Source organism: Salvelinus sp. IW2-2015, unplaced genomic scaffold (assembly GCF_002910315.2).
Source record: "Salvelinus sp. IW2-2015 unplaced genomic scaffold, ASM291031v2 Un_scaffold1303, whole genome shotgun sequence".
NCBI classification, from domain to species: domain Eukaryota; kingdom Metazoa; phylum Chordata; class Actinopteri; order Salmoniformes; family Salmonidae; genus Salvelinus; species Salvelinus sp. IW2-2015.
The window spans coordinates 58,090-74,037 of record NW_019942827.1 but is presented as its reverse complement, the minus strand read 5'-3'; the positions used below and the strand labels follow the sequence as shown (position 1 = coordinate 74,037).

General features: G+C 43.4%; 1 protein-coding gene across 1 annotated transcript in view; it reads right to left on the bottom strand.

Moving 5' to 3' along the window:
- LOC112070358 (unconventional myosin-Vc-like) overlaps positions 1–15,948 on the bottom strand; it is an 89,576-nt gene that overhangs the window by 54,217 nt on the left and 19,411 nt on the right. Inside the window, 7 exon segments of the mRNA XM_070438936.1 lie at positions 703–786; positions 1,051–1,138; positions 1,636–1,682; positions 4,215–4,355; positions 4,533–4,614; positions 5,184–5,368; positions 5,371–5,429. Of these exon segments, the coding sequence (XP_070295037.1) occupies positions 703–786; positions 1,051–1,138; positions 1,636–1,682; positions 4,215–4,355; positions 4,533–4,614; positions 5,184–5,368; positions 5,371–5,429 (686 nt within the window).

Below are 15,948 nucleotides of genomic sequence, written 5' to 3'. Positions count from 1 at the left end.
GACCATCTAGCCTGCACCCTCTCTTCCTATTTCCAGGTTGCGTTCAGATCTTGACTCAGGTAATACCTCCCATCCTCTCTAAGCGTTATCATCGTACTGTTGTCTGTACTGCCAGGCGGTGTTGTCAGTTGTAATCTTGAAACCATTCATTTCAACTCCACTCTTAGATCTGCTATTGTTAGCTCAAAAGAGGAGCCCTCTGTGGTCTCTGCTCCACCCAGTGCTTTTAGTTCAAAAGGTCAATTCCATAAAACTTGAATACGCCCCTCGGTTTTCACATCACGTAGAGGACTTGGGCTGTTGCACGATTGCAAATCAAAGCCCATGTAGAAGTCTCTAAGAGTAACCAATGCCAACCTCGGTACAGTACCAGTCAGAAGTTTGGACACACCTACACAAGCAAGGGTTTTTCTTCATTTTTACTATTTTCTACATTGTAGAATAACAGTGAAGACAACAAAACTATGAAATAACACTACAAAAATTGTGTAGTAACAAAAAAAAAAGGTGCAAAAATAAATAAATAAATAAATATAGTTTTTTGTGTGTGTTTAATGTGTATTGTATTATACAGGGCCCATTTGGAAAAGAGACTTGGGTCTAAATATGTCTCCCCTGTCAAAATAAAGGTTAAATAAATACAAGTACAAAATGTAATAGGCATGTTAAGAAACACACTGAGAAGGAGAGGTCAGTCCATACCTTACTGGTTCTCATGGTGTCTATCAGCTCTTCATACAGAGTGTCTCTGTTCTTCTCTAGAAAGCCCCAGCACTGATATTCTACCTGTAAAAGCACAACACAGATTTGAGGTGTGTATTGGTAAACAGAAAATATTTTTATTTCATAAATGAATTGAAAAATAATAACTATAAAAACAGAATAAAATCGGATGTAAAATGAGCAGAGGTGAATTCCATTGAAATGTAGTCACTTCAGGAAGTAAACTGACATTCCAATTACTTCCTGAAARGACTGAGTTGAAATGGAATTCAGRCCAACCCTGCTAAGTTCCACAGTAATGCAAAGGGACATGGAGTGTGACTGTACCTTGTCAGCAAAGTGTTGGATGATGAAGGCTTCGTTGGACATCCTGGGCTTCTCAAACAGAGGGTTGTCAGCCAGGTAGTTATGACAGCTTCTGAAGCCTAGTCTCTGATCCGTGGTACCCTTGGGGGACTACTAGAGACAGAGCACAGAGAGACAGACCAGAGAGACAGACACGAGAGACAGGACAGAGAGTTGTCAGCCAGGTAGTTATACGTTTCCTGAAGCCGTTCTATACTGTACCCTGGGGGAACTTAGCAGTACAGAGACAGAGAGGACAGACAGAGAGACAGACAGTAGAGACGACAAGAGGGTTGTTTCAGCCAGGGTAGCTTATTACAGCTTCGAAGCCAGGTTCTGGTCTGTTTTACCCTGGTGGGAACTGGGAGCGATGAGAGAGACAGAAGACAGATCAGACATTCTAACAGCTTCTGAAGCTCTTCTGATCTGTACCTGCTGTGGGAACTTAGAGGCAGATGGACAGACAGAAGTACAGACAGTTATACAGTTCTGAAGCCAGTTTCTGATCTGTACCTGGCGGGAACTGAGACGTAGCAGAGAGACAGACAGACAGCATCAGACAGACACGTTATGACCAGCTTCTGGAAGCCATTCTGATCTGTACCCTGGGGATACTGCGAGCCGAGCAGAGAGACAGAGAGAAGCAGACCAAGAGAGACAGACGTAGAGACACAGGACCACGAGAGACACAGACTCTACAGACAAAGACACCAGGAGAGAGGACACAGAGAGAGAGACACGAGATGAGACGAGACACGAGAGAGACACATGAGGAGAACACAGAGAGAGAGACGACAGACAGACAGGACAATGAAATCAGAAGGAGACAGACAGACAGTAGCAGACAGACAGACAGGGACAGACAGACAGACAGACAAGTAGGACAGACAGACGAGAAAAATTGTGAACATACGAGTATTTAGAAATAAGAACAGATATGCACAGACTCTGGAGTACATATAATCCGATTGGCCGACGGAGATGATGGAGCCTCGTCTCAAGCCACTTTGCCCTCTCTATCCATCCCTCGCCACCAGTGCATTAATAAAACTGTCTCTGGTTCCAGCCACTGAATGCTGATTGGCCTGACAGCTGTGGTACTACCTTGATAGTTTAATATATCGGAAGATAAATAAAACAGACCGTATACCAGGGTAGTGACAAAACATCTTAGTTTTACCTGGTGGTAAATTAATTTATATTACGCTTTGGTTAACCAGTTTGTATACAGCAATAACGGCAGCCTCTTGTGGTTTGTTATTGTGATCGGCCAAGTATACCACGCGCTAAGGGCTGTATCCAGGCCACTCACGTGTGTTCGTTGCTTAAGAACCTCCTTAGCCGTGGTAATTGGCCATATACCAACCCCTCACGCTTTAATTGCCTTAATTATTACCATGGCATTGTTGAATAATTGTTTCTGATTGGCTGAAGGCATTCTAGAGCGTCATCATTTCCCTTATAACGCATGTATATGGTACACAATACTCCTATACACGTCCTCAGAGCATGCGCAGACCAGCTGGTGGCTGGTGTTTACAGACATATAATCTCTCCCTATCCCAGTCTGCTGTCCCACATGCTTCAAGATCGGCCACTGTTCCTGTACCCAAGAACTAAATGACTATCGCCCCGTAGTACTCACTTCTGTCATCATGAAGTGCTTGAGAGCTAGTCAAGGATCATATCACCTCCACTTTACCTGATACCTAGACCCACTTCAATTTGCTTACCGCCCCAACAGATCCACAGACGATTGCAATCGCCATCACACTGCATACTGCCCTATCCCATCTGGACAAGAGGAATACCTATGTAAGAATGCTGTCATTGACTACAGCTCAGCATCAACACCATAGTATCCTCCAAACTCATCATAAGCTGAGGCCCTGGGTCTCAACCCCACCCTGTGCAATTGGGTCATGGACTTGCTGACGGCCGCCCCCAGGTGGCCAAACTTTTACAGATGCACAATTAGAGCATCCTGTCGGGCTTATCACCGCCTGGTACGGTGACTACACCGCCCGCCAACTGCAGGCTCCCCAGAGGTGGTGCACGTCTGCACAACACCATCACCGGGGCAAACTTACCTGCCCTCCAGGACACCTACACCACCCGATTCACAGGAAGGCCATAAAAGTCATCAAGGACAACAACCACCCGAGCCCACTGCCTGTTCACCCCGCTTATCATCCAGAAGGCGAGGTCAGTACAGGTGCATCAAAGCAGGGACCGAGAGACTGAAAAACAGCTTCAATCTCAGGCCATCAGACTGTTAAACAGCCATCACTAGCACATTAGAGGTTGCTGCTCTATATACATAACTTGAAATCACTGGCCACTTTAATAAATGTAACATAGTCACTTTAATAATGTTGACATATTTTGCATGACTCATCTCATCTGTTATATAAGTGAATGGCATACATGTATCTTAGTCTATGCTGCTCTGACATTGCTCATCAATATTTAGATATTCTAATTCATTCCTTTACTTAGATGTGTGTGTATTGTTGATATTACTTGTTAGATATTACTGCTGTTGGAGCTAGAAACACAAGCATTTCGCTACACCCGCATAACATCTGCTAAACACTGTAATGACAAATAAAATTTGATTGAATATTCCAAGGTAGAATTAAAATGGCTTTAGTTCAATCTTACATGTCCTATGTTTGAGCTGCTTTGGAAAGTACAAGCCTCGACTGAATAAACGTGTTCTTGGCATTGTTGAATTAGATTTTTATAAAACGGCAAACTAGGACCGACGCTTTGGTTAGCTAAACTAGCAAGTCTGTTTGGTTACCACGGCAACTACTGTAGCTATCTAGTAAACTCGCTAGCTACTTCAGTGTCTGTTGAACACAATTCTACCAGCAAATTAACACATTTCTAGTGGTAAATGTGTTCAATTATAGCCAGGGTATAAAAGGGATAATTAACTCGGGGCTTTCTGGGTGCAACTCCGTGGAAAGGTCAGTTTTTCCGCTCCACTCAGCGCGTCGTGGAACACACCTTCCACGTCGTTAATTATTTTCCATACAACGCACAGCCCCTCATTGATTATCCATTTTATACTTCCCACTGTCCTGTCATACAAAAACAACACACATCCTTGTTAAAAAAAATACATAAATTGGTCTCACCAGACATTCTTCATCCAGCAGGTCCAGGATGCCCATTTTAGCTTCAATCAGGTCAATGACCGGCTGGTTGTCATAGAAGTCTATCAGCGTCCAGGGAATATCCTCCTTCATGTACTCCTCCTGCTCCAGCTTGAACACATGCTGATAAAGGGAAACAGCAGAAAATATCTTAGTTGTTACATCCTTTCAGTGAAAGAAGAGTTTTGCTTTCACCGCAACGCGAATAAGAGACGTTGCAGACGGCGTAACCCCAGAACCCAACGCCACACGTCAAGTGGCTGTAGCGTCTCGGGGTCTGTGTCACGACAGAATACATACCAAGTTGAACTGTTGTTGCAGTTTCTCGTTGGCGTAGTTGATGCAAAACTGTTCAAAACTGTTGACGTCAAATGTCTCAAAGCTGAAAAAAAAAAAGGGGGAAATAGGTGCCAAGATGGAGTGAAAATAACATATGCTTATGTATACACTATGCAGTACAATATGCAGTACAACTAACCTACAGTTAATATACAGTTAATATACAGTACAACTATCCTACAGTACACTATACAGTACAACTATCCTACAGTTGATATACAGTAACTATCCTACAGTCAATATACAGTACACTACGCAGTACAACTATCCTACAGTCAATATGCAGTACAACTATCCTACAGTTAATATGCAGTACAACTATCCTACAGTTAATATGCAGTACAACTATCCTACAGTTAATATACAGTACAAATATCCTACAGTTTATACAGTACAACTATCCTACAGTCAATATACAGTACACTATGCAGTACAACTAACCTACAGTTAATTTAACTGACACCAATGTATTTTCGAAGAAGGTTTTAAAACGATCGTGATATTGTATGTAGTCGATTTATCTCCCTTTAGTTGAATGTACATACAATGTCGTTGTGAATAAGGAGCGTCTGCTAAAACGACTCCAATGTAAACGCCATGTATTCAAATTACCCYTAGATATCCAGGACTCCTATGAAGGAGTGCTGTTTCCCAGGGACCTGCAGGGCGGCGTTGATCTTATGGATGACGCAGTCGAACAGGTGGGCGTAGATCTGCTTGGCCAGGGCATCTCTGGCGTTCACCGCCCGCTTGCTGGTTACCGGCTTCACCACCGTCTCTGCCACCATGACGAAGCGGCTTGGTGGCACAGCCAACGGGTACACCGTTCAGGACTGACCCCGAGAAGGTCGCAGAAGGCTTGTCATGTGAGGGATCACTGGACTGGAGAGGGAGGGAGGGAGGGGGGGGGGGGGGGGGGGGGGCGGAGGGAGGGAGAGAGGAGGGAGAGAAGAGGAGAGGAGGGAGGAGGCAGAGAGGGGAGAGAGGAGGGACGAGAGAGAGGGGAGAAGAGAGGCGAGAGGAGAGAGGAGAGAGAGAGGAGAGGAGAGAGGAGAGAGAGAGAGGGAGAGAGAGAGGAGAGAGGAAGGAAGAGGGGAGAGAGGGGGGAGAAGAGAAGGGGGGAGAGAGAGAGGGGGAGGAGAGAGCGGGCGGGCCAGAGAGGGGAGAGGGACGGAGGGAGAAGAGGGGCGGGGAGGGCGCTAGGGGAAGGAGAGAGGTCAGAGGGGGGAGGAGAGGGGGGGAGGGAGAGAGCGAGGGGGGAGAGAGGTGGCGGAGAGCGGAGGGAGGCGGACCAGAGATTAGGGAGAGAGAGGGGAGAGGACGGACGAGCAGCAGGGAGGCAGGGTAGAGAGAGGGAGGTGTAGAGGATGGGAGAGGAGGAGGCGGGAGAGGACGAGGAGCATGCGGAGGGGAGGGAGGAGAGGGAGAGGTGAGGGCCCAGTGGAGGGCTCATGCCGCAGGCCGGAGGTGCGGTCTGGCGGGACGGGACCAGAGAGCGCGTCAACAATCGTGAGACGAGGGAGGAGTGATCGTAGGGGGGGGGGGAGAGTTGGTTTTCGAGTTTGCTAAAAAGTATAAGACGTATTTCTGTTAGCGTTGCGATCGACAGCACATCCACATCGCCTTTTTAATGTTTATTCTAGGAAAAGCGTGTATAACGCGGAACATGTTTCCAATCGGTGTACGCGGGAACTCTCGGGTTTGGGTGTTATGATTGAGATATGAAATGAGGTTGAAGTAGGTGCGCGGAATGGAAATTTGCCCCCTTAAGCTTTTTGGCTATTTCTACTGTATTTACACCACTGTTTTCTTATACTGTGGGGACTGGTGTGGTGTGGTGGACAAAACAACCGCCCAGAGAGCACATGATCAACATTTAAAAGAGGTGTTTGTATCTTAATGGGTTGGTAGTTTCATCTGGCATGGTTTAATCCTATTTATTTTAATTTCCATTTATTGGTTTATTTGGAGAAGTAATCCAACATTATCACTTTTAACTTGTCGGAAAGTTAATAGGCTTATTTTACTGCGTTAAAAAAAGTGATATTGGATGTGTTTGGTTGCCCAATTGCACCATTATCAAACTTGAAGGAGATGTTCTTTTGTGTCCCCACTGACTATTAGTCTTGGCTTTAATCCAGTTCGTCTACCATGTTCATTTTGACGCGTCAGATTCACAATTCCATTCAAACCAAAAATTCAAAGTTAAAGAAATAGCACTAATCAAATCAAACTTTATTAAAAGTGCATTTAATGTTTGATTGTTGATTTAGTTTCTTATTCTTTCATTTTGGTTGAGATGGAGAGGTGATCACATTCATATGTTTAAAATTTGAATACATCAAAGGCGTTCACAGGTGCCTTAGGCCTATATGTATATCTATTTTTAGGTTGGACCCTTTGTTTGTGAATTTTTAACAATAGCTTGTTGGTTGACTTTGGCAAATTGCTATAAGGCCTAAATAAAAGTTCATTTGAATTAATTGGGACCTATAAAAGTATGGTTACGTTTCATTTGCTTTTTAAACCGGATCCCTTTGGGAATGCTTTCGGATTAGCAACAGTTTTGAAACTATTTAGTTGATTAAGAGGATCTCTCAGAAATTCATTCTCCGGGAGCATTAGCACATTGGTAATAGTTCAGTTTGACAATATCAAGCTGTGCTTTGGTAAAGAAACCCTGGATGGAGATACCCCAAATTGTATATATAGATTACTGTATATGAGGTTAACTCCTCAGTAGAGGTGCTTCCCAGCCTATTGTTTTTTTCTGATGTGGGGGAATTATTACGTTTGAAGATCTGATTGTGTTTTCAAGTCAAATTTAACATATGTTAACAAGTTGTCTTGTCTATGTTTTTGGAAAATTGGTTACCATGGATTGCTACACTCGGTAACAATACATGCTCTTTCCATGGACATTATCTTGTTCAGGGAATACCAGGTGATTCCAGGTTGAAAGCTTCGATCCTTTATTTTTTTTTATACATATTTTTATTTAACCTTTAAGAGGCAATTGATTGTCTTTTGAATTCTACTTCAATTCAGTGAGAATGAAGTGGGAGACGGGGTTAAATAAGGATTTTTTTTAAAGCCTTTGAGACATTGGATTTGTAATTGTGTGCCATCAGAAGGTTGAATGGGGTTTCCCGTTTCTTCTCTTCCTCTGTACCCAGCACAATTGTTTAACCTCTTTCCCGTTCGCCCACAAGAACACCCGGAACAGCTCCCAAACTGACCCACGAACTGTCTTACTGGGGGGATTATTGGGTGTGTTTTCCCTATGGTTAGGGGGTTCCCATGGCACTTGAGTGGGGTACCCATCCGATGCGGTGTCTTTGAGTGGTGGGTTACGAGCCTAGTAAAGCAAACCGCTGTCATTCAAACTTTCTGCTGGAATGTATCAATATGCAGCATTTCTGATAGTCAAAATGCAAGCCGAGATCTACCGCTTCTTGATTTTTTTTATTAAAAACATGACTCTATAAAAATGTAAGCCGCTATGCCAATTAAACCATTTATGACACATATTAAAAACAGTTTCTGTAGCACAATACCGGTTGTGCTGCTCAAAGATTGCTTCCCAGGCCAAATACATTATCACCGCTTACTGGCTTTATTGCTTAATTTGGCAACCCTGCCCACACGAGGAAAATTGTCTCGATTGGTGTTTAGTTTCAGGACATCTTTTTTTACCCCAATTTATATTTCTAAATTATATGGAAGAGACAATACTTTGTATAATGTAATTACCGAATCCTATGTCTCGATTGGTTTGATATAGAATAAAGGCTGGTCTTCTTCGGTGGATTCTCATGATTAGATAAAAAGGCTTACTTCAATGTAGGAACTGTATTGACACATTTTTTTGTGAATTGGAGATAAATACCGCTTAGAACCATGTTTTCCAGCTCGGATGATTATGCATAAGAATAAACTGATATAACAAGTCCCAAGCTCGTACGAGTTGCATGAGTGATGATGTTATACTACGATGTTGTTCGCATAGAACTGCAGTCCCTCCCTCAGTCACTTAAGCATGGGCGTTCCAACTTGCAAACTTGCCTTTTTCCGGGATTGCTTAGCCGCTGGTGGAAATAGGAAGAATCTCGAGCGACCCAAGACATTTGCGAATGCCAAATGGATATTAGAGATAAGTGAAAGAGTAACCTGTTGGGTGTATTTGTTGCCACGCTCCAATCTTTGTATGTCGAATTGAGACTGGTGAGTAAGACCTTAAACATGAATTTCGTACACTTCACTTATAGTGAAAATACTCAGGGCAGCTCTTTCAGTTAAAGTTCAATTTCGGTTTGTATATAATTCTGTTTTTCTGAAATTCAATTTACTCTTTTAGTATTCAATTTTGCCATATATATCCATTTTTGCTCTGGCTTTACATGTGTCCTGATTCACTTTAGCGGTATAACGTGCCAGACTTTGCGCCCAAGCTTTATAAATATAATTTCGTATAGTCGACTTTGAGCTCTCTCTTTAGCCTGAATAGATTACGTAGCTTTTTTTGGAAGTGCCAAACATAGATAAAGTTTTTGCTTTGGGAAACAGCTCCGGGATGTTTACAATTTTAGGTTGCCATAATAAGGTTCTACTTTGCATGTATTCCTTCTCATTCACAAGGCTTTTTTTTTAAATTTTTCCCGAGCCGTGGGAAACCGGGAGCAAGGACGTGTCAGAGGTTTTGTTGTCGCCTTCAAACATAGTGGACCCAGCATCTACCTTTGTGCTAGTCCTAAACGGTCACACTACGTGCCTTTTGTGTCCTACACAGCACAACTTAAGCCATAAACCCGCTCGACGCGGCGCCGCCAGGGCAATTTAACCGCTTTAGGAGGCACAAGCTAGAAACCGATTTAGTGTACTTTCGCCCCAAAGACCAGCTCTACGGCACAACACAAGTCGCCACAAGCAAATGAATAACGGACTGTCGACCTAAGAGAGGGACGGAAAAGACACGAGATTGGTTCAGGAGAGCACCCGATGGAGAGGGACTTAGGTGTGCCCTTAGGACTGTCCATACAAGACAACTCTTATTTCGGAAATAGCTGGCGGGGTGCAGCCATCTGTGACACCCTTATGGGTCTGGCCTGGTACTCCACCAAGGGTATTTAATTCATAGTTGAAAAGCTGCGTTAATCCTGAGCGAGCCCTTTCTGGAATCCTTCGCCCGATTAAAGGGTGGAGAGTAGTTGCGACAACATCTGGGAGTGATCGTCGAGATTAGTACCGCCAGAACTACGTGGAATCACAGCGAGTAAGTCGCGGAAGCCAATGTTCCCGCCTACTGCCTTAACTTAATATTAAACGGCGCCGTTGCACTGAAAAGAGTCAGAGTTAGAGCAAAGTGTAGCTTACAAACTAAAGCTTGGGACCTGATTCCTTTTGAATACACATGAGGCCCCATTCTCGGTTTACTCTTGCACCTCCCAATTTAATTGCAGATAACCATATTTTCACCAATGAAGCGCCCTGTGTAGAATTTTCTCCCCAAAGTTTTCAGGCAGCTTTGAACACACCATCGCCTGAGTATACTTAATGTCCCTTCCTCTCCCGGTAAAACTCAGTTAACGGACTAGGTTCCGTATAATGAAACAGCAGGACAGTCAGGGATGAACTTTTTACGTGTTCTCTTACATTCCTGCAGGAGCTTGTATAGCTCTCTCACCTCACTCACAAAAGGGCACCTTTCGTAAACTCCCCACATTCATACCCATACCTACGACAGGCTGAAGTAAAGAACTCGACAGTGTATTCTCATATTCGGCTGTGAACATCACCTAGGCATAAGGACGTATCTTCTTGCGTTAACTCGTTAGTTCATAGAGGACCAGCGGGACCTCCCGACATGCATATCTCCGTGCACGTATATTACCCATACTGCCCTGTACATAAGGACTTTCTTGTAGACTCTCTCGATTTTTCATAAATCCCATATCATAAGACAAGGTGGAGGACTAAGACTGCCAGTTCTGCAGAAGCTTTCCCATACTTACCTCATACTCATATGTGAACTCTTTTTCCTAGCTAACACCCATCCAATTCAGCCCTATTTCATATACCTCCATTAGACATGATAGACAGGGGAATAAGACCTTGCGCATTTCTTTCAGTAACTAAGATACTCTCTAATAAGCGCCGTTCGATTTACCATCAGGCATTATTAGACACCTCCGATTCATATTATACACTAGTGTTATGTTGGTTCACATGGTCTATATTTACTGTTGTTTTATTTTTCAAGTTATAACTCTGTACCACATTGCATTCTGCAATTTCCACCCTATACCTTAACCCTCTTTTAATGGCGAACTTCGGTTATTAGCGTATACATTCATAACCCAAAGTACCACTGTAAGTAAGCTATTCAAGCACAGTGTAGAGTGTGTAATTATAGAACTGTCTTTCTTTGTGCATAGATTCCACTCTTCCGCATAGGGTGCGTGGACAAATCACTTTAATTGTTTGTTAGTCTGGGTTGCTGTTTATAATATAAGTAACAAGGCATCCCTTTGGAGTCTCCTCATAAATATTATTAGTGCATGGTCCAATTGATGTTTGCTTTAATGGAAATCCCGCACTGCTCTTATGCCGAGATTTTGGATAAGAGAACATAGTTTCACTTATAAGATCTTTACTATCTTACTGAAAGTAAACTCAATATATTAGCTTTAACGATTCGTTCGATTTTGCGGACACCTCGCGGGAAGTGCCCATTTTAGCAGTCCGCGCATTCTACAAATGTCTTGGGTTATGGTCCAAACGTCTGATAACTAGTACATTGGACCCCGATCCTGAGCAGGACGAGTTCAGCCGTACAGTCCTTTATCGATGTGTGTGAGTGACGTTTGGGATATGCTCCTTAACCAGACTGTTGATGCTCTTTGCATCTGCATAGCATCTGAGCTTCCGTGATGTGTTTAAACCATACAGCCTAGTAGATTCGTTATGACACCTCGGAAATGGAAGAGCTGGCATCAGACCCCAGTGTTCAAAGACAGATTCCTTTCGGCCTACAGAGTTTGATCGTTGTCTTTCTCTTACATGGAGCTATGATTATGTTTGGTTCGCGCGATTTCCAAACTAAACTACAGTAGGAAGCTCATTGGAAAATGTCTTTTCGGGACTCCTTACAGCGCGCGCTTTGACACACGGTGGATTGAAGTTATCTCTCGGGAACAGAACAAACGATACAGGAGGGCTTCTGTACAAGAGTGGTTGGCGGCGATACAGCATCGATTGTTGGAATTTGATACTGTGTGTCTTTCCGAGAACCCGGCGCTACAGAGGATTCCGCACTTGTTCGGGTCGTCTTTCTAGAAGCCTCCGACTCTCCCTACATGATACAGAGTTTGATGAGTTCTATTGATTGAAAAAAAAGCCAATTAATCATTGTAATAATGCAAGAAACTTTTGCGCATGTTGAGGACGCCGTTACAGGTTGATGTTGGCTCAACAACTAATTCCACCAATGTTCCTTTAATATTTCGGCCCAGTGGTTCATGAACAGATGAAAGCGTACTTCAATTGAAACTTGTGTTTTGTGTCTGCGGTACCACCCGCACAGTGAGTGGTTCCTGCTGACCGTAACGTAGGCGTATTGTGTTATTTCCCGACAACAACAAACCCGGTAACCCGATCAATGGGCTGCAATTAGGTTCGACCTACAGAGTGATGTTTGACCTACAGAGTTTGATGTTTGGACCTCCCCCTAACACAAGAATGTAGTGGTTGGACACGCTTACTCTATGGAGTTTTTGGATTTGAACCAGTAGTTGATGACTTTCTGAAAAAACAAAATAAAAATTGAAAATACCCTATACTTTGAGTTTCAGAACATATTGAAACAGCACTAAATAAAAAACTTGTAGTAGATCTGAAAAACAAACTTATGACTAGTTTGCATTAAAAAAGAAAACCTCGGTGACGTAACCTTGGCACACCAAACACAACAGTATTTGATATTATAGTCACATGGTGTGTGCTAACTGTAACTAACCGTTCGATGTTCATTCCTCTTATATACATGGTTAGGTTTCCGGAAAATCTGTTTTTGGGTAGCTGTGATGCTGAAGTGACCTACCTACAATTGACACGTGAGAGATTTGGAAATCAGGGCCAGTCTGTACGCATGCTACTACCCACCTGGGACTAACTGGGATACAGGCTTAATTTTGTTTGAAGATTCATTTATTCAGGTGTGCGCTTTGGAGTCTGGTCCGCGTCCACTCCAATATCTTTCAATCACCTTTTGCACTTAGCTTAGAGAGTCGGTCTAGCAGAGAGGAAGTGATGTCGGTGAAGTCACATACAGATATTCAAAGGAAAAGATTCCCAGACAGGACCTGCCTAGAGCTGGAGAATTCGGAATCAGACTTGCGATCTCCTCACATCAGAAAGTGTCTCCCTAACCACACGTGAAGATCGAACTTCTGATGCTTTAGTTCAGATAGAACATCTCTACTCTTTCAGAAAGTACCGGCAGCAATGTTGAACACCTCTACAGCGAATGTCTCTCTAAATGTGTGTCTGTATAATAGCAGTTGAAAGGTTGTATTGTGTTGGTTTCTCTATTTACATGTATGTGATGTTGGACAGTGTTTTCATAAAGCTGGATGGACGCTCAGAATATGTCCCGGATATTCGATATACCCTGGTCAATAACAGAGTGGATTGTAGAAACCCACAACGAATGTGTACACTCGTTAGGGTGGCCCTTCTACAATAAAGTGTTACTCCGTTTGACATCTATATAATCATGTTTCACGATTGGTTGTTTTTGTATTGCACTTTATGATCTTACATGAGGCGATTGACATGTGAGATTCCTCAGGGAGAACGCAATTGGTTATTTGGTTTTTTGCGTTAGCAGAATGTTAGAATTCTGTGCTTTACCTAGAGCCAATACTACCCAGTGAATAGGGCTGCAACGTTTTGAGTTGAAAGACCTAACCTCTATATGAAAAGAATTTCGTGTATCACGCCGTGTGTGTGTTGGAGGGGGGGCGGTAGAGAATTGTCTGGCCGGGGGGGAGTTAAACGGCAATTCGGGGGGGGGGGGGGTTTGTAACATTGTGACACTCCTACCCATGCAGACTCCAGTGTGTGTTAGTGAAATCTAGATCATGAAAGATAACGTATTGATTTGAATTTGAATCAATCCCTCCCTCTATCGATGAGACCGTGGGACGTGGAGCCGTTTTTACATACAAAAACATTTCTTGATAGGTCCCTGAAAATATGAGGCGACGTTGACCACAGAGTAGAGCTTGGGTATTGGATTTGTGATTGCACTAGCCACGAACAGCTTCAAGACCTAGATTTGACCAGTACCCAGGACAATGGATCTCCAGCAATTTGCTCTTAAATGCTTTCATTTTTATTGATAGCACTTAAACTAAGATCGTTATATGAGTGACTAAACATGAGGATTATGAATTGTATTTATTAGAGAAGACCTAGCGCAGCGACTGATTATTGTACTCTATCACAATAGCTAGCCAAAGTTGTTGCGACGTTCTTGTCCATTAGATCCCCTTATCTCAGGAGCTGTATTCTGTCAGATTGTGTACCATTACAGAGTGAAGCTGAATTTTTCTTAACTCCTTGGTACCAACCTTGTTAATTATGTTCTTGTGAAAACCTTTTTGATTTGAGGTATTCTTTTGAGGTCCAAAAATCTTGGCCAAGACCCTTGCCTGCCAAGCTTCATATTTGCATTAAAAAGAAAAAAATTGAAACCCAGAGATGGATAGTTATAATCATTAGGTATGCTACACCTCCAATGTTGCTACCTTACAGAGTGATTCATATGGAACCAAGTGTGTGAAGAGATACTCAGAGTGTGACTCTCCCTCACAGAGTTTAGGTTGTTGACCTTTTATCAAGCAGTGATGTGCTTTGGAACATCCTATCTAGAATTGATGTTGACCTTTTACAAGATGACCGACTGAAAAACTAACATGGAGGACCAGCAATTGTCCACTACACTGACTCACTCATTCTGAGAAGAGAAGGTAACGCTCTTGTTTAGTTGTCTGCTCCATCTCAGAAAAAATGAATATCAGGATTTACAATAGCCTATTCTTGTCTCACTCTACCAAGCGTGCTCCTATTCTATCTAAAACTTGGAGCCCATGGTTTGAGATTTTTTTTTACAGAAAACCCTAGGCTAGTGTGTCCTTTACACCCCTCCCAGTAACCTTCGGGTAGAAGATGTAACTCATCCGTAGAACCTCATACTAGTCTCTCTCACTTAGGGAGCAGGAGATCAAGCACACGTAAGTGTGGGCACACATTGCTGTATCATGTTTATGCAAACGATTCCTTGAAAAAACACGTAACCCCATACACTATCTCGCTAAAGTAGACGCCTAACAATTTATGATAGCTGTGACTCTCTTGTGTTGGTTCTGTGTTGCCGATGCTAGCAGGATTATATACTCACTGAATAATCCAACATCTCTTGTGCCTTGTGTAGAATCAGTGTACTCGCCGTTGATGTAAAAATCTACACAATATACAAGTATTAAATATAACAGATTAACTATGTCAGAATTGACGAACTCCAGTTCACTGTTTTCTAACTAGTGCAGAGGCCGCTATGCCGCCGTTATCTCAATTATAACTTTTCGCTGGTGACTCTGTACTGATATCCTTAGCGCATTGTCCTCTTACTCTTTGATCCCTATATACAGGGTTCCACCGCATCTAACAGCGCCTACTTCTTATGAAATCTAGGGTCCCGCTCTCTAACCAGGAATTGAGAATGGACATACGAGCGTGTTGACTCGTAGTCGCGTACGATTTCCCATGTTCATGTTCTCTGGGTGACTCTCAGTAATTAGTTGCGGCATCGTCCCTCTACTAGGGGCCGTAGTGCCAGTCGTCCCTCACGTTTAGGGTGCCAGGTCATTGTTATATCTCCCGATCGTCTCCTTCGTATACATGTGGGCCGTTTATTCCATCTTGTGTCCCATTCCTAGAGGGCCTGCTCCAATCACGTATTCAACACCCTCATGCTTGTCCCTTACTTAGGGGCGCTTCTGTATCCATGTCCCTCTAGGGGCCGTTATCCATCGTCCCTTCGCGTAAACTACGCGCAGGCGACCGAATATATGGCCATCGTTTCCCTCTACTAGGGGCCGTATCCATTGTTCGCGTGTACCTCGTGTGGCCCCGTAAATCCATCGATCCCCTTTCTCATCTGTATGGTGCCGTTATATCCCCGTCGGTCCCTTCTTACATACGTGGGGCCGTATAGTTCCTCTCTCCCCTGTTTTCTTACTAGGGGCCGTAATTCTCCTATCCCATTACTTTACTTAGGGGGCCGTACCCCTCATCGTCCCTAGGTTACTTTAGG